The following is a 20315-nucleotide window of genomic DNA, read 5'->3' as shown; positions in this document are numbered from 1 at the left end:
CTTACTTCTTGACTTTCAACTGACGACCGAAGTCAAGGACTTGACTGGACTGACCACACTGATTGGATTGCTTTCCTCGTCTAAGAACCAAAAGCAGGCATTATAGAATCTTACCAAGCATTCCAACTCGGTTTTCGCAGCCGTCGATTGATTGAAAATGGATTTTTCTTTTCTAAGGTCCCTTTTGGGTGATTCAATCCATCCAATGACCATGGACAGATCGTCCGATGAGAGAACCCTGAAGGAAAGACTTACTTGTCTTCATATGAATGAGAGGTTCATTGGTGCAGCTCTTGCAAGAGCTAAGCCCTTTTTTCACTCACATCTGGTACCCTGGAGCAGTACCTATGGAAAGGATCAAGACCATAGCGGAGGGGGGAACAAGCTCTTCGGAACGGATACCCATCTCTTTGAATCAAATCTTTCCAGGATGATCGCTTCCAAGCATTTAGTGCCATGTTTTGTTACCTGACTACTGCGACCTCTAAAGGAAAAGAAGCATACTTGAAGGGCCCATAGAGAATAGCCCCTACGGACACCATCTATCAATCGTTCCATCTCTGCTTTCCCAAAAAAGAAAAAGAAGCTTTATCCTATTATCTTTATGCCAACTCTATTGAAATCAATCATCACATTATGCTTACACCACACCATCCGACGCTTGATCTTACCAATCTCATTTTATATACGAGAATTCTATGCTCCTCGCAAAGATATCATTTCTTTCATCTATGGGACGGTAGATCCACATTGAATCATTCCATTCGAAAGGGGAGGACGACAAAAGATAAGGTCTTTTGATTTTGACTCAGGGAAAAAATACACCTACTATAGGGGGTAGTCTTAAGGCTAGAAAGGAGATCAGGCAAGGATTCGGAGAGCAGAAAGGAAGTGCAGGGATTGGCACCGACAACTCCCAAGATGATTTGATCACGGCCCTTCCGGGCAGAGCTATAAAGAGAGAGAATAGCTTCAAGCAGGTATCTAATTGACTAAGCAAACAGAGGAGCAAGCGCACTAGGCCTCGTCTCTCTCTTATAAGGCAGTGAAAACCCTAGCTTGGAGTAGTCCCGATCTCTACTTCATGAAATTCATAATCAACTATACAAAAGTCAATCATAAGTGGTATTCATGTGGTAACTTATTATTTGATGTGTTAATGTGATAGTTTTTTATTGCCTGATGTATCAAATAATAAATTATCATATGTATATCATGTTGAGTGACATCTCATAGTTCTTATTATGAATAACATTATTCTTTTTAAAAATATTCGAAGAAGGCCACGAGGCATCTCTAAAGGTTACTTTATACTCATGTGCATGCTAAATTTTTACTTAAATTAATTAAAAGAGCAAATTATACCAACGTGTTCTGAAGTTTATGATAATTACAAAGACATATTCTCCTAATTTAAAAAATTTTAAAACGTCCATTAGCATTTACTTTTTATTGCAGATTCTCCCTATCAGCTGAAGGTAAATATACTTTTTCCATTTACCCCTCTATTTAATTTTAAAATTGCATTGTCATATAAATATATTTTTCCTTTTAATGTTTCTTAAGATATATTTTTTAATATCCTTCATTTAACGAAATCATTTTGCTAAAAAAATATCATAATAAATAGTCAACATAATTAAATGTATTATAATGATTTAAGTAACTAAGTTGAAAATTCATTAAATGTTTTATATTGCTTAATTTAGTCTCATTTTCCCTAGTTTTTGTATTTTTTATAAGATTTACATCAATACTGTACGAACTATAGAAAACTAAAATAATATTATCACAAATATTAATATTCAAGAAATAAATCAAAGATCTTAAATCTTTAATCGTTTTTATTCATATTTTACTAGATATATTTGATCCATTTGAAAATGAGAAATCATTTTTTATTAAAATTAAATAACTTTTATACCAAAAAGACAAACAAATAAAAAATTTAAAATTAAAACAAATTAGTTTTTCCTAAATAAAAAATTAGAGCAAAAAACAAGAAAGAAATTTTATAAAATGAAAGGAAAATTCATGGAATATTTCTGAGATTTTTTAAAATTAGGGAAACTTATACCCCCATCCCTTCTTTGTTTCCCTTTTTTTTTTTTTTTTTTTTTTTTTTTTTTTAATACATGAATTTGGAATGGACATGAAATGGGAAGCATGAAAAATGGCTAAATTCAAATTACATCAATTACGAAATGTGGTTTGGATTATAATTTTGGAAGTTAGTATTTTTAAAGATAATTAAAATAGTAATTAGTATTTATTTTTTTTAATTTCATTACCATTACACAGTAAAGTGTGAATTAGTTTTTTGTACTGGGTATATATGAATTTTTCCGATTTACGTATGTCACGCCGTTACCAAAAGAAAGGCCTAATTACCAAATTGGGCCAAGGCTGGGAATAAAAGTCCAAGCGAGATAAAGACCCAATTTCGCAGTGGCCCAACTCTTCAGAAATATTTAAATATCTATAATCTATAGAATATCACATAGAGGGAAAATCATTTTTGGAGGGTTAAATTTAAATATCTATAATCTATAAAAATATCACATCGAGGGAGAATAATTTTTTGAAAGATTTTAACCCTCCTACAATTCAATTATTTCAATAATACATTACTTTTTGTTTTTCTATATATAATAATTACTGCATAATTATTTTCATTAATGAAATTTGTATTATTAATTGTAAATTAATTAACATTAACATTAAAATTCAATGAATTTTCACTTGATGAATCTTGAATTTCATAAATTTAGAGTTAGTATGGATGAATTTATTTATATTCATGTATTTAGAAATTTTAATGGGTGTTTAAATTTATTTATTAACAATTAATTTTATGTATCAAATGTAATATAAAAAGATTATTCATTTATAGTATTTCATCATTACAAAAAATTTCAATCATAGAAATTGAGTTTTGAGAATATAATTTAAGTACAATTTTCTTATTTTAAATTTTTATGCTAAATTTTATTTTTTTTAATTCGTCCAAGACTCATCAAATCCTCCAACAAATTGGTACCAAATATTGCTTTTACATCACTTATTAAGTATTTTAGAATAACGTGAATGCACGTCTAACTTTGACTGCTAAAAATAAAAGGGAAACCATTCACAAAGAGACAATAGGTGTCCTCAACTTAAAATTTATAGAATTTTAAAAGTTCTTGTAAATTCAGGCATTCTCGATAGAGATTATGATAGATTCTATTAAAATTTAAGTGCTTCCAACTAAAATTTTAATGGATTTGATTAAAATTTATTCAAATATATGTGTCTTCAATAATTGGTGAAATTATAAAGATTTTATTAATAAAGAAATTTCAACAGATTTGGATGGGACTTTTCTAAAATTTCATCTTTTTAATGAGATTCTTATGGATTCCATATAAATCTTGAATTCACGTAATTGATAAGAATTTATAATACTTTAATGACTATTGGTATATAGCATCATCTGTAAAATAATATATTATGATAGCACATAGTATAATATTTTAGCATCGATGTGTTAGATAGCGTTATTTTTTCTCATTATACTATACGATCTTCTCAACCCCAATATACTATTTTTCTTATTATTTTTTCTTTTAATTTTTTTACATTATACTTCGTGTTACAACCATCAACACCCGTTGTCACTATCATCACTATCATATCACTTGAAATAAATTATGTTGTACGTAAATCTTATACCATTAATATGGTCACAGCCAGTTGTTACATGCTGCAGTGTACCTCCACCAATTTTCGTTGTCGCTTATAACATTCCATGTTACACAATTGTTACTGTCACTACAATCTACACCACTATCATTCCACCACCAACGTGGTGAACAGTCACACCATTGGGCCACATGTATGACACATCAACACTGATCAATAAGCACGATTTACAAATGATAATACTCTATCATTACATCATATAATCATTCTCTCTATTTTAAATAAATAGCATTGCTTGTCTAGTTGTCTTAATATTTGAACCTTAAATTTGGACTGCTGTGTTTGCACGTGGACTTGGTCATACGTGTTCATTATCGTTACAACAAAACAGCAAAATGGGTGTATAATATATACATTGAACTAGCCGTTAGGCCACATAAAATTTAGGCACTGTTTGAGTTCCATTTTTACCTCATTAAAATGAAAAATATAATCATTATCCATCACATCAAGACATTATATTTGACTTTTTATCTCTTGTGTGGAACCATAACAACCATATTTTTCATTCTCATTTTTTTAATAATGTGGCTCAAATGGGGGCTAATTGCACATGTTGGGCTAACAATTAAATCAAATTGGATAATTTTGTGTTCAAGCTCTCTACTAGATTACAAATACCTATAGTCTAAAGTCGTGATCCAACCTATACTGCGTAGATTGTGAAGAATTATGTAATTTTATTTAATTGTCTCATTTAAAAGTTCGACTATGTAAAGAGATGATAAATTTAAAATTTTGAATTTTGTACTCAATGAGTGATCCGTCATGTTATAGTCGCAATTTCCCGTAAAAAAAAAATTGAAACTTGCATACTTCCAAAAGTAAAACAGAATTAAATTCATAATACTTGCCTTGTCTCATATTATATTACATAGCTCAGCATCACATTTTAAATTTTATTTTTTAAAAAAAAAAATATTTACTTGAACTTTGTCATCAAGAAATCTCCTTTCAAGAAACTTGTAAATAGTGCAAAAGTGCACTATGGATCAACCTTTGTTTGTGAAGAATTTATAAATGATTTAATTTACACATAAATAAAAATGAGTGAATAAATTAATACATATGGATCTCTTATGCATGGTTAAAAATGATGTTCTACTTTATAAATATTTATAAATTTTGCCAAAGTGAGCTTAACTATAAAATATCAACACTATTAGTATAGTCAGTACTCACGGACTCATTTTCTTAACTGTCAAGGTTCCAAAAGACATAAGTCGTGAAGTTCAAGATTCAAACGTTATCAGCCCAAACATGTCAAGGAGTAATGAGATTTTTCTAGGTTTTAGGTATTATTATAATTATTATAAATCAATAAATAAATGAAATAAATCATACCTTGAAATTTTATTTTATTTTTTCTAGTTTTTAACAAAAACAGAATTTTCAAAATCATAAATATCTCAAATCAATAATGCTTTGTGCATAGGCTAGATTAGGATAAGGATGAATTTTTTCTCAGACTTGTTATCTTTTCAAATTTTAGCAATATTTGAACATTTTATTGGGTTAAACTTCAACACAAGAAAGCATCACCAACCAAAGGAAAAGACGCGGCCATTTTGCGTCTTGACATGCTTTAGATGGTCGATATAAAGTTGCTCACCTTTTTCTCATCTTGGCATTAGCGGGGGATATTATTTTTCACACTCTGCGTTTAGACAGACTTCTTAAAACACAACTCAACTTATGGTATCTAGTCACTCTCACACTAGCATAATTAAAACAATGTGGTCCATTGCCAACTTCTTTTATCATCCCCTGTCAACCACGCGTGGAGATGGTTCTCGCCCACTTCGCCGGATAAGAAAATGATTTTAGCCTCTGTTTGAAAAATAGTTTTATAAATAATTTATAAATTTATTCGGAATTATTATCAACGAATTTTACAAAACTCACTATTATTCCTCTTTATAAATTTACCAAATGGTGGCTTAATCTTTTTATTTTTTCCTAAAGAATTTATATCTTAACACACTGTATAAATCCTGGACGTGCATCGGTTGGTATCAATATAGTTTGGTGCTTGATCAAAAGGGCAAAATAGATAGAAAGAAGTCAGTTTGAAGTACAAATTATGTTCTCTGTCATAGCGTAATCAACCATTACGCTTTAATCTATCTACTTGATATTCAATGGGAGATGCCCCTTTTCAATTTTTGGTCATAAAAACAGAAAGTCATGAATTGGGCAAGAAGTTCTTTCGGTTAAAATGCTGTGGAACTCAGAGGAAAGTACGAATCTTCCAATCTTGAATTGAAAAAGCGAACTAGTACATTGCCTTCTATATAATGCTTATCGAGTTTTTACAATCTGCAATATCTCGTTAATTTATTTTTTTTCAGGTTAGTGCACGACAAAAAACGAAAGGACAAGTGAAACGCGTGGTCGGAGAATCATATTTTTATTATTATCGTAAAATCCTCTTCAAATAGAAATGTCTGAATATTCAAAGGAATAGTCAATTGCCAGTTGGTCACTGTCACCGATACATATCCTAAAGAAATTAGCTTGTTTAATGAAATCACAATTTAATCCTTGGACTTTTTTAATTTTATAATATTAGTCCTTTCCATATCTTAATTTTAGTTTGTAGTTACTTAACTATGGCACATACGATTTGGCCACAACCAATAGAAATATCTAATCCCAGATAACAAACTCGTATTTGGACCCAACTGGGGAATAAGGAAAACATCAAGGACAAAAATGGCCAAGAAAGTATATGAGGGACTGAATTTGTAATTCTCATAATTTCAAGGATTTCTAATGCAATTAATGCCAAAAAAAAATTGAACTGAATAATTATTATGTGGATTAACGGATAGATTTTCCAAGATGGAGCTTTAATGACGTAATTTAAAAGTATTCTACATTCTAGAGAGCACCTCCAAGGTACAAATGTCCAAGGTACAAATGTGTGAGAGAGAGAGAGAGAGAGAGAGAGAGAGAGAGAGAGAGAGAGAGAGAGAGAGAGAAAATGCCAAAAAAAAATTGAACTGAATAATTATTATGTGGATTAACGGATAGATTTTCCAAGATGGAGCTTTAATGACGTAATTTAAAAGTATTCTACATTCTAGAGAGCACCTCCAAGGTACAAATGTCCAAGGTACAAATGTGTGAGAGAGAGAGAGAGAGAGAGAGAGAGAGAGAGAGAGAGAGAGAGAGAGAGAGTAAAATTTTATTTTATTATATTATTAGTCAAGTAGGTAACAGTTTTAACACTTTCCCAAAAAATATGTGGGTAACACTTAATGACATAATTTAAAAAGGTGCCTCTAATGCATACATAAAAGAGACATAAAAGCCCCTCGTGGGATGATCGAATTTGTAGAGTAGGTGAGAGTTGAAGTTTTTTGTCACGAATTCGATTCTCCTACCAACACTTTTTCGGTTGAGCTCCTCGTACCGGATTTATCTAGTGCAGTTTAGCTGGCTAGCGTGGTTTGCAGTCTATTACGTCAGTCCGAGAGTTTACCTAATGCGCACTCGTAGAGTAATAACTGCGGGTTCCCCCATCATAAAAAAAAAAAAGAAAGAATAGAATATAAAATTTGATTTTATTATATTATTTAGTCAAGTAGGTAACAAAACACTTTCTCCAAAAAATTAAGTTTGTATTTGGTAGAAATTAAAATTTAAAATTTAATTTAAGTTAAAGTTAACAATTAATTTTAAATATACATTTTATGATACCCATAATTTTTAGCCACATATTTCATCAACTTTATCAAAATTTACTAAAAATTTAATTTCAGACCTTACAAAACAGAAACTAAATGTGAGTAACACATAAATATAATAAATAATAAGGGTTTAAATTACTTTATCGATCCTTTAAAATACAACTACAAGACTTATAAATAACATTTTATAAAAAATTTAAACAAATAATTTTATACGTCTAAAAATAAAATGAGCAATTAAATTATAATATTGACGTTTTCAAACCAGCTAACACCATATGATGATGACACATTTAATATTTAAGAGTTTGAGCTTTAAACTTCTATAATATTTGACCATCTCAAAACTTTAATTATGATTAGAAGTTTCTTTATTTCTTTGCAAATCCATCTTGAAAGTCGTAAGTTGAAACCATAATTGTTCTTACTTTTGACTCTTCTTTTTCTAAACCTTGTAATAAAATTATTTCTAAGTATCTTAGCGTTGGCCTTTTTTTTTTTAATCAAAATAATTAAGAACTTTCAAAGACGGCTATTTTGAATAAAGTGGCACGACCTTTGAAATTTGAAATATATTAATATTTTGGGTTGTTTGACAGATATTCGTAAATAAATTTAACAGATTTTGATAAAATTTGATGTAATATGTGTTTGAAAAATCGATAAAATTTATGAATTCTATAAAATACACTATTAAAACTAAAGTTTGATAAATTGAATTCAAACACACATTTCAGAGAACCCGTAATTCTTATCAACTTTTCAATCATTCATTTCATCTACTTATACCAAAATTTACTAAAAATATAGTTTTTATTTAAAACCAAACATTGGCTTAATATACTCATCCTCGTATCCCAAACAACCAAATATGGGGTAAATTCTTTAGAGGTCTATTTTTATTTAAGGGTCCGTTTGATTGGAATAAATTCCATGGAAAACGTCAAATCTGAAGAATTCATTTTTTACTTTGGTTGTTTGATACGAAAATGAAAATGAAGTTTGAATTTCAAAGTACAAACACTTAAAAGCGTGCTTTTGGCCGATTCCATGAAAAATGCATTCCTATGATTTTTGTGATTTTTTCTTCTCCAACTTACTTGGAATTGATTTGTCTTTTCCACCTTTACAATCAAACGAATTAGTGTTTGAAATTATACAGTCACTTAAATCGGCACAAATTAAAGAACATTTATGCAGTATGAAGAAATTAAATTTTAATAGAAAGTCAAGTCAAAGTACATTGATTGTGAATAGAATTAACCCACCAATTCCAAACGAAATCTAAATCACATTTTGAATGTGTAATTAATTTAGGCAAACAACGTAAATATGATATGTTTCTCTTTTGACTACTCATTTGGAAACTTCTAAGTTTCATTGAAAATAATAATAATAATTCTCATTAATACCAAACATGTGGGTTAATGGTAAAATTTGGACTTGGACCATTGTGTTCGCACGTGGGGGCATGTGTTTGCACCAAATCGGTGTATTTTATATTTTATTTTATACTTGAAACGAGTTAGCTAGCCTTTAGTATGAGGAAAATGAAGATAACTTATAAATCGAGAATCAAATTAAATTAAATTGTCATGAGGAGTTGACGAAATAAAAATAGGAATAAAATGTAGGAATATTTTACTTGAACATACTGGACACCATTATGATTTTTTCAATCGTTCTATTACCATATCTTGAAATAATATGACACTGTTAGTTGCTCACTTCCAGAGTACATTATAATGTAAAAATTAAAATAAATTTGTTTGATACGATATTAAAATTCTAAGAAAGAGTATGAATAAGTTAGAGAGAATCATTTGCAACTTCCTCCAAGTGAAATTTCTTGTCGCAAAAATGGTGATCTATAAGAATTCTCTAATGATTGCCTCCATTGTCTACGACGGAATAACAATTATACTATTAATAGGGGAACGTTTCTCCTATCGATGGACTTTACAAAGCATCTTGTCTGTTAATTTAAATTAATCTAATGGTCTAGATCTATTAAACCATTTAATTTAAATAAAAATTGTCTCTAGAAATAACTTCCAATAAATTTAAACCATTAAAATTAATTTAAATTCATTGGTGAGACGAAGACTCCCTAGATTACTTCGCTCTTTGGTTCTTAAATTCATTTTCAGCTACATATTTCATAGACCTCATAATTCTTATCAATTTTTCAATCATTTATTTCATCAACTTATACCAAAATTTACTAAAAATATAGTTTTATTTAAAACCAAACATTTGCTTAATATACTCATCCTCGTTTCCCAAACAACCAAATATGGGGTAAATTCGTTAGAGTTCTATTTTTATTTAAATGTCACATTAGTGTTTGAAATTAGACAATCACTTAAATCGGCACAAATTAAAGTATATTAATGCAGTATGAAGAAATTAAATTTTAGAGCATGTTTGGGAGTGATTTTGAGAATTGATTTTTTGACCGTTAGAAGAAAAGTGAGGTCCATCTGTGAGAGAAGAAATCAAATATGACGGCTGAAATAGTGAAATAACGGTCAAAAAATCAATTTTTTTGGTGAAAAAATCGGACCCAAACAGGCTTTTAATTAGAAAGTCAAGTCAAGGTACATTGATTGTGAACAGAATTAACCCACCAATTCCAAACAAGATCTAAATCACATTTTGAAGAAAATGTTTCGTGCACAGAATAGAACCCCTACCAACATTCAAAAACACTTCTATTAAAAAAAAAAAAAAAAAACCAACCCACCCACCACCTCGGTGTATGTGAGTCTTGTGAACCCGTATCTGTACGTGTATCACAACCTCATTTTGAATGTGTAATTAATTTAGGCAAACAACGTAAATATGATATGTTTCTCTTTTGACTACTCATTTGGAAACTTCTAAGTTTCATTGAAAATAATAATAATAATTCTCATTAATAGGTATGGCAAACATGGCGGATGATGACAGGAAGCAAGAGCTGGATTAGGTTACAAAGTGGTGGTGCTCTAACGTGCCCCTGCTGGCCCGCATTCTCCGGTTACAGGTACACGACGTCGTCTCTTTCTATAATGCCCACTTTAATAGCCAGTCACGCGTGGAGAAAAATCTGCCGACTTCGCCAGATAAGGTTCTATTTTGCAATTTTCGTTTTATCACATTATTTTTTTGGGTCAATTACACTGCATTAATTTAAGTTATAATGAAAATCTCAGGAAATAATTATGAATTTATATAATTGAAATTAATGTTTAATTTAAATTTAAATAATATTGTAAATTTATAATTTTGGTCAAACATGCACTAAAGATCCATCAAAGTTTATCCTTAAATAATTATTCATTATACTTTTAATTAAAAAAATTTCTGAAGAAAAATTAATGTTGGGTGCCCGAGCTCCAAGTTGAGATACATCATATCTCCGTGTGAATCTGTCAACTCATTTTTATTTCTATCTTTTATACTCACAACCGTTGATATCTAAAATATTGTGATTTAGGTAACAATTATATTTTGCGTGCTTAGAAAGTAAACTTCTTGAAATCCAAAAAAGTGCTAAGGGTATGTAACGAATGTTTGATAGAGCCATTTTTCATGAAAAATTTTCCATTTTTCATTTAATTTGTGTCGTTTGATTCCCAAAATTTTTCATGAAATTTCTTTTCCAGTTCTTCCTCATTTGGCCCCATTTTCTTGGTTTCAAAGAAATTCCAATTCCTTGGGTTTTGGTGAGGTTTTCCAGCTTTTTTTTTGACAATCAAAGCATATTCTATCCACAATTGTAAAAAAAATATATCCACTTAATTGATAATTTTCATGAAAAATAAAACCAAAACGATTACCAAAAGATCCAAAATTTCAATATTTTTTAGGTGAAAAATTATACCAATCAAACACATTTACTTGACAAATTTTCAATAAAACAAGTTCTACGCAATTTAATTTCATGAAATTCGTTTTCTTTACATCCAAATCTCATTTTTACAATAAAACGGACCTAAGAAAATAAGTTAATTGAAACAATTTTTTTCTATAAATACCACACGTATCCAGCTCCATTTCTTCCCAAGAAACATTTTTCCAAACAGTTTTGAGTAAATATCTCTCTCACTTTTCTCTGGCAGATATAGTGGTCAGAGAGGTTCCTGAATAGTGTTGCTTTCTCTCTCCATTTCTTGTTTTCTCAGCTTGCTTCATATATCTGCAGCATTGCGTTTTTCTTCATTTTCTGTGATTTCTCTGTAAGTTTTCAGATAGCTGTATATCGTTCTTTCCTATTGAAGTTACAGGGTTCTACACTTTTTCTTAGGGATGTCAATTGGGTCGAGTCGACTCGACTCGTCAAAGCTCGGCTTGTGAACTGCTCGGGCTCGCCATGTCAATTGGGCCGAGAGCAGGGGGTCGCATCCAACGAGCCGAGCCCACGAGCCCGCTCGTTCAAAAACGTGGAAAAAAATAATATTTTATCAATAAAATTTGCAAAAAAAAAAAAAAAAAATTCATTGTTTAAAACCTTTTGTTTGAAAAACCCCAGCTGTAAAAAATGAAGGCTATGGTGATGGCATGAATAAAAAGAACCCAAATTACAATAGGAAATCACCGAAAAAATTGCCAACTCTCTAACCCAGGCGTTTCCCCATGCTTCTTTTCCACTTTCCTTACATCTACTTTCTCTGATGAAGCTCTCTTCTACATCGAAAATTCAAGGCAACAAAAACCATTTCTTGTGTCAAATTCGGCAAAGCAAAACCTAAGTATGGATTAATATTTTTACCAATTTCTTGTGTTTCGATTCTTAGTCTTTCTATTAGAATTATTGAACCCAATTCTTATAGTTGAATTACACTTTTAATATGAATGAATGTTACAATTTGCAGATGAGTTTTTGAAGGGTCTTGGACTGTAAAATAGAAATTATGTATTGAATATTTAGGGTTGGGTTTGGAGGATGCCTAACCCAAAATTCTTTGTTTTTACTCGTGGACCTTTCTTCTTGATTTGCATCTGGTTTTATTAATGAATGTTGATAGGATTTACTTTGTCAAATCTGTTGATTGCTATAGTCTTGATCTGCACTGTTGGAGTATTCATATTGATTAGTTTGGCCAAATTTCATCTTCTTACAGGGTGAGGAGGCTATGTTGAGTCGAAAAATGGCGAAAAGTCGTTCATTCTTAATTGGGATTCTAGTGTTGAGTTGCTGGACAGCTATAGCAAATGCAGAACGTATGATCTATAAAGATCCTAAAATTCCAATAAATCACAGAATCAAGGACCTGATGAACAGGATGACCTTAGAAGAAAAGATAGGCCAAATGACACAAATTGACCGCTCTGTGGCATCAACTGAGGTCATGAAGAAGTACTATATAGGTATGAACAAGTACAAATCAGCATTGCCCTCTGAATCAATAATTTATATAGTTCAAATTATAGTTTATGCAATTTGGGATTTATTTGTGTGTATTTTTGGGTTCTTGGAGCAGGAAGTGTATTGAGTGGAGGAGGTAGTGTTCCGGCTCCACAGGCATCGGCTGAGACCTGGGTGGACATGGTGAATGACTTCCAAAAGGGTTCATTATCAACCCGTCTTGGGATACCGATGATATATGGGATTGATGCAGTTCATGGCAACAACAATGTCTATAATGCTACAATTTTCCCCCACAATATTGGTCTTGGAGCAACAAGGCAAGTAGATACTCAGTTATATTGATCTTTTTCCCAATTTGATTAGTTTTTGCAACAATCTTTTGAATCATTTATCTTGAGAATGATCAATCATAAAATGTTTTTATCTGAACAGGGATCCTGTACTGGTCAAGAAGATTGGAGCTGCAACTGCTCTTGAAGTCAGAGCCACGGGCATAACTTATGCTTTTGCACCTTGCATTGCGGTAATTAGTCTTGTATGAATATTTACTGCGGTTTTCTTGAAAATATCTCCTTTTTATTAATGCTTGCTCCATTTGATAGGTCTGTAGAGATCCAAGATGGGGTCGTTGTTATGAAAGCTACAGTGAAGATCCTGCTATAGTTCAGGCAATGACTGAATTGGTACCGGGACTTCAAGGGGATTTGCCTGCTAATTCTCGGAAAGGTGTTCCATACGTTGGTGGAAAGTAAGTTTTAGGTTGAATAAACTGGTCTTTCTATTGAATTTTTAACACTGTTTTCCTAAATAAAGCAGTGATCTTTTCACAAATCAATGCTTGTCCTTTCTGTAAATAATTTTTAGCATGAAAAGAGACAGATTTTAGAAAAATTCCTTCTAGAGTAAGTTGGCCACTAGATTGACGGGAAAGCAACTCTTGTCGGCAAACAATCAAATAATAAACGACCCCTAGGACGACTCTTCCAAGACTTTTTTGTCACATAGAATGGTTTGCAATTGGACAAGGACTAATTCTACGGACTATAGTTCCGATGATTACGTTAAAGGGAAAAAAATTGTGATGTACAAATGACGGCAAAGAAGACCGGAACAATTCGCAGGTCTAACGTTGTTGTCAAGATTCAAATTTTGCTCGTTAATGTGTGTACTTTACTAGTGGAAAATACTTGAATATGAAGAATAGTTGACAATTCACATATATATGTCCGCACCTACTTCACGAATGTTTGCTCTTCACACCTAAGAATAAGGACAAACAGTACATGACAAGCATGATAAGAATTTTTTAGTATTTCTTTGCTCCAATTATTAATGGACTTTTGTTTTGATATTAGCTTATTTATTTTACTTGTATTTTACCTAGAGAAAAGGTTTTGGCTTGTGCAAAGCACTTTGTGGGTGATGGTGGAACAACCAAAGGCATCAATGAGAACAATACAGTGACAAACTGGCATGGACTGCTGAATATCCACATGCCAGCCTATTATGATACAATCATTAAGGGTGTGTCAACTGTCATGGTCTCCTACTCAAGCTGGAACGGAGTAAAGATGCATGCTAATCGTGAACTTGTCACTGGATTTCTTAAGAATAAACTACGTTTCAGAGTAAATCCAAATTCCTTATCAAAGTTCAATAGGAAGTCATTGACGAACAGGGCAACTAAGATTAGTTTTTGATGTGTCACAGGGTTTTGTCATTTCTGACTGGCAAGGTCTTGACCGAATTACTTCTCCACCTCATGCAAACTACACATATTCGATTCTAGAAGGAGTTGATGCAGGCATTGACATGGTTTGTACATTATATATCTGCTTTTATATGTAATAAATATAACTTGAATGGCATTGCGCATGTCCACTAGACTGATGGATTCACATTGGTACTTTAAATTGCAGCTCATGATTCCATACAATTACACGGAATTTATTGATGGTCTAACCTTCTTGGTGAAAAATAACTTCATACCAATGAGCCGAATTGACGATGCAGTGAAGAGGATTTTAAGGGTGAAATTCATGATGGGACTATTTGAAAATCCTTTGGCTGATTATAGCATGACTAAATACCTAGGAAGTCAGGTCAGTTAAAAAAATTTCGTCAACTCGACACTGCGAAACCCGTGTGTAATGGAAAAGTTTTAGTTGATATGCTGGTGTAATTTTTAACAGGAGCATAGAGAACTAGCAAGGGAAGCAGTAAGAAGAACTCTTGTACTGCTTAAAAATGGTGGATCCTCGGACAAGGCGTTGATACCACTTTCAAAGAAGTCACCAAAAATACTAGTGGCGGGAACCCACGTAGACAATATTGGTAATCAGTGTGGCGGGTGGACAATTCAATGGCAGGGACAAACCGGCAACATTACAGTTGGTAAATCCATTAAATCTAGTTTCAGAATAAATATTTCAGAACTCCTATACTTAAAATGATTTTCATAACTGCATCAATCTCAGCATCCTAATGTCTTTGATATGATCAGGTACCACGATTCTTACGGCCATAAAGAATACTGTTGACCCTAAAACGGAAGTTGTGTTCACTGAAAATCCAGATGCTGGCTATGTAAAGTCGAACAACTTCTCTTACGCCATTGTAGTGGTGGGGGAACCACCATATTCAGAAACAAACGGCGATAGCTTAAACTTGACGCTTCCTGACCCGGGATCGAGTATCATAACAAATGTCTGCGGTTCTGTGAAATGTGTTGTTGTTCTCATCACTGGCCGTCCAGTAGTGATTCAACCATATCTTGATCAAATTGATGCCCTTGTTGCTGCTTGGCTCCCGGGAACTGAAGGCCAAGGTGTTGCTGATGTTTTGTTTGGTGACTATGGCTTCTCGGGCAAGCTTTCACGTACGTGGTTCAAGACTGTTGATCAGCTTCCAATGAATGTTGGAGATCAGCATTATGATCCGTTGTTCCCATTTGGATATGGATTAACCACAGAACCCACAAAGGAATATTAAATCCATAGTTAATTCATTGTTTCACCTTTGTTGGGATGATTATGTCCCAACACACGGATTTTGATTCGATTTGTAATTTGGTGAAAAAATTAATGAAATATTTGTTTCTTATTATGTTTGTTTCTGTCTTTACTATGAAGTATAAACATAGTACTGGTCCAGCCAGTCTCTGATTGAATAACTAAATTTGAATGTCTTTACGAGAGAGTGCAGTAAAATTAGAGCTGAGTTGGGTATAGAGGATGGCGGCAGCAACAGGTGGTTCCTTGAGGCTGACTTCGGATGCTGTAATATGGAGTGATTGAGGCGTTATTGGGGCTCGAGTTGTTATCCGAGACAGTCGAGGCTTTGTTACTCGCTCGTGTTCCCTTGGCATCATTAGTTACAACTTTCCCAAAAATGCTGAAGCTTCGGCGCTTCGGAAAGGGCTTGCTTTTGCTAGCTGAGGAGATGAGGTTAAAAATTGATAAGGTCGAATGTGATGCCCACCGAGTTTTCCTTGGGTCTGAGGTAGCCCGATAAGCTAACTCCAGATAAACTTATAATCTCTGATATTGTAGTGCTTCTAAAGAAGGGTGTGAGCCATGCTATTTTATGACTGGGGATAGGAATAGAATATCCACTCGCTCTTTTGTTGAATGCAACAATGCTTCTCTTAAGTACATTGGTTGTGCCACTCGAATACTAGTGACGTGCATGTTATAGAAGGTTTAGCTTACCTTTACTGCACAAGGTTTAATTTTTTAAGTTATAGAAGGTTTAGCTTACCTTTACTGGACAAGGTTTAATTTTTTAAGAGAGAATATTGAAGCTTGATTCTACATCTCATATCAAAGTTAGGATCATTGATTAAAATATGAAGATGAAACAAAAAATAAAACCAGGAACAAAATATGAAGATAAAGGCTCGAACACGTAATCGTTGTCTTCAAACCATATTTGCCCCCTCTCGGATTAAATTTATTGCTTAAAGGTATTATCGGCAAGTGGTTTGTAGGATTAATCAAACCTTGAAAGGAATATGAAAGTTAAGGGAACGTTCTACAACCACTTGAAAATTCACTGGAATACTTTATTATGTCAAATTCAAATTTTAGCGTTACCAAATTTACGTTCCAATTTACCGTTTGACCTTATGTGCGGAATTAATACAATTAATTGTAACAAGTTACAAATTAATTGTTGTCTAGGTGATTAAACATACACGTCCAATTAAACCTATGTTGAATTGTCGGTTTGCGTAAAGTAAATAAAACAGTAACAATACCAACTCACAATATGAAGACGGAAAAACCCTAACGTGGGTAAAACTCCGGGACCAACTCAGTAGTTTTCACTACACCAATCCAGCCAGTACAAGTTATGCCAAACTCCGTACCAACTCAGACCCGCTGTTCCAGTCTCACGATCTACTGTCGTAGATACTGCTAGTCTCCTGCTAGCTTCCCGATCTACCTCCTGCAGCCCAATCTACTGTCCAATACAGTCTCCTGATCTCTAGCTGATTGTATCACCAAGTGAAATTTCAAGAACCTCCTGTTCTTGTCCTAGTTTCTGCGCTTTTCGTTCACCTCTCTCAATCTCCCAATGAGAGGGTTCCTTCCTCAACAGATGAAGAAGTCCAGATGTTTTGTCTTCACAAATAGTGATGTTTTCCCAACAGTGGATTGCTCGGATCACAAAGTATTTATGGATGAATTCCTTGTTCAGTTCTGCCTTGGATCACTTGAGAGAATATTGAAGATGATATCTATGTAAAGTACAATATGGTCATCTCTCTTTCACGTTCACGACCTTTGTATTTATAGTTGGGGGCAATTAGGAGTCCTAGGCCGTGTCAAACTTTCCAAAAATTGAAAATACGATTTTTCATATAACACTATTGCTCGAGCGAACAACGAGCGACGCCACTTCGCTCGAGCGAACATCGAGCGGCGAGCGAGCGACGACCATTCTACTTCCTCTCCCTCGATCGATGGCAGGGCGAACAGTTAGCGAACTTTCGGCGTCGCGACCTTGATTTGAACCAAACACTCAAACCCTAGTCCCTACCATCTAGCTTTGCTAAATTGCACCCTAAGTCCCTAACTTTTATAACATTGTACAATTGAGTCCCTGACTTTTACAAATTTACAATTTAGTCATTTTATCCACAGAATCGCCAATTACACCTTTAGACCTAACAAACTCCCCCTTTGACATTCTGTAACAAAACTCTACAAATGAAGTCAAAACAATAAAAAATAAGTCAGTACTTGACAACCAAAAACTAAACTATCCAGTAAAACCAATCACTGAGTCTTACATTCCTTCGTGTACCTATTTCCTGAAATCCAAAAACTCATATACCCAGTGTAAAAGCATGTGATACAGGAAATATAAAAATTAATTAAAGCTCTTAATCATAAATCAACACAATAATTTGAGACGTGATATTGATGCCAATCAAAACACCAATCAAGACACCAACACCACTAAATATCAAAACTCAAACAGATGGATGTGATATGGAATGCAATGCAATGCTCCCCCTTACTACAAGCTTTCATGTTTTTATGCAATAGGTAAATGTATCTTTGTCTCTTCCCAACGACCCCTAGACATAGCAATGAAATGCAAGTGATAACAATCAATGACGTCATGTTCATGCATATACAGTCACTTTCCTATGTGTATGCTCAATTATTATTATTTTTCTCTCCCTCAGTTACACATTTTTCTCCCCATTTTTGTCACAAATGCTGAAGGGATATACATTAAGGCCAAGTCGAATAATAACACATAATAATCAAAAATGCAATTGATAACATGCAAAAGAAAAATTGACAAGTAGTATAACTCCCCACATACTTAGTTCAATCCAGAATTGAGTAATAATATAAGTGACTCATGTATGTAAAGTGTCATTGATCCAATTCAAGTAGGACTCCAAACCTTAATTTTGTGAGAATGGACATGCCAATCACTGCTAATAAGTATGTTCTCCTATTAATGAGAGTCAAACCATGTAACACGTAGTAGGACCTATACTTATTATTTTTACTTATCTCCCCCTTACTATGAGCTTATTTGTTTTTCAATTTTTCAAAGTATTTTAACTTATCATAATTTTCATATTTTTCTCATTTCTCCAACTCATTAATTTTTCATCTTAAGTGTAGGTTCTTCTCCACTAGGCGACTAAGATGACCCCTATAGCGGGCTTTAAGCCGGTTAACCCAAGTCAATTGACCATAGACACCAAGTTTTAAGAGATCCAGCAAGCTTAATTGCTCGAGTCAAATAGGCCCCGACGAAGAATATTAAGACATGAGCATTTAAAATTGGGAAAAATTTTTGGGTTAAGGTCTACAGAAGTTGGTCAATTCATGTTCACAGTCACCCCATCAACATGTGACAGTCATCCAAATTTCACACACGCGGTAGCATCCCACTAACAAATTCATAGTGTGTGCAGTGCAGATGGTACATGAAGACACTTATATATATTAATCCAACTAGACTTAAACAAGCAATGAAAATTATTCTACAACTTATCAATTTCAGCTCCTACATGATACAACATGCAAGCTCTAAGTCACGTGTCACGCTATATAAATTTTCATAACCAAGTATTTTTGTCTTTTTCAAATTTTCAATTTTTTTTTGTGTTTTTCATCTTTCCTAAAATGCATGCTCCACACGCAAAATAAAATAAAGTCAAGCACACAAAGACAAAAATAAACATGTATGCGCCCAAACTCGTAGGTGAAAATGCATATGCATGAAAAACAACAAAACAAAAACAAACAATATACATGTGATGTATGCAACCTCTATATGTCAATTAAGAGCCAAGCATGCATCAAAAATACCTAATCAAGTAGGTATATAAGTGCTCTTTCCATTAAGAATGCCACGATCTCTAACCAAATTTGGGAAATCATTTTTCTTCACCCAAACCTATCTAGAGTGAGGATTATTTCCAGACAGCTGTGTCACCAATTGAGTCAAAAGATTCACTTGATCAGTAAGGAATCCAATCTGACCAACAGACACCTGATTTTTGTTCTTTTTCAAGCTCAAGTCTTTCCTATTGTTCAGGTAGTGATGACACTTAGGGCAGATGTGACCTAACTCTCCACAGTGAAAACATGTAGGGATAAACCTAGGACCTGTGATATGCTTACGCTGATTTCTATTCCTAGGTTAACGGGTCCTACGACGTCTGGTAGACTTATGTCCTAAAGTTGCCACAACATTAGGTATGGGGTTAGTCACAATGTTTGGCTGGTCAGTAGCACGAACAAAGGTGGTCTGTGATGTACTAGCAACATTCAGATCAAAACCTAGACCTCCCTTATCACTAGCCGGCTTGCCTATTCCTAGAATATTATCTAGCCTTTTAGAACTGCTAGAAAAGGCAGGTAACTGAGACCTAAACAACTCTGGCTCACTCTCAAGGTGTTTAACCAAAATAGCTAAGGTCTCATTCACAATGGTCAGCTCACTTACTCTCCTAGAGGACATCTCATTCTTACTGGTGAGAT

At 33.2% G+C, this 20315-nt stretch overlaps 1 protein-coding gene across 1 annotated transcript; it reads left to right on the top strand.

Moving 5' to 3' along the window:
- Positions 1–11478: 11478 nt before the first annotated feature.
- LOC111378802 (beta-glucosidase BoGH3B-like) lies at positions 11479–15900 on the top strand. The gene is made up of 10 exons (XM_023002056.1): positions 11479–11662; positions 12548–12794; positions 12908–13112; positions 13228–13318; positions 13398–13543; positions 14180–14423; positions 14506–14610; positions 14715–14897; positions 14988–15189; positions 15299–15900. The coding sequence occupies exons 2-10, from the start codon at positions 12560–12562 to the stop codon at positions 15784–15786; spliced, it is 1899 nt and encodes a 632-aa protein (XP_022857824.1). The 5' UTR covers positions 11479–11662; positions 12548–12559; the 3' UTR covers positions 15787–15900.
- The last annotated feature ends 4415 nt before the right edge of the window (positions 15901–20315 follow it).

Source organism: Olea europaea, unplaced genomic scaffold (assembly GCF_002742605.1).
Source record: "Olea europaea var. sylvestris unplaced genomic scaffold, O_europaea_v1 scaffold187, whole genome shotgun sequence".
Classification (NCBI taxonomy): Eukaryota; Viridiplantae; Streptophyta; class Magnoliopsida; order Lamiales; family Oleaceae; genus Olea; species Olea europaea.
The sequence above is the reverse complement of the archived record's forward strand: the minus strand, read 5'-3'. Positions and strand labels throughout refer to the sequence as shown.

Bases quoted from the DNA above. Each gene is read 5' to 3' on its own strand.
- LOC111378802 (XM_023002056.1), top strand. From the start codon at position 12,560: ATGTTGAGTCGAAAAATGGCGAAAAGTCGTTCATTCTTAATTGGGATT. The intron at 12,795-12,907 runs GTATGAACAAGT...TTCTTGGAGCAG, and splicing joins CATGAAGAAGTACTATATAG to GAAGTGTATTGAGTGGAGGA. The intron at 13,544-14,179 runs GTAAGTTTTAGG...TATTTTACCTAG, and splicing joins GTTCCATACGTTGGTGGAAA to AGAAAAGGTTTTGGCTTGTG.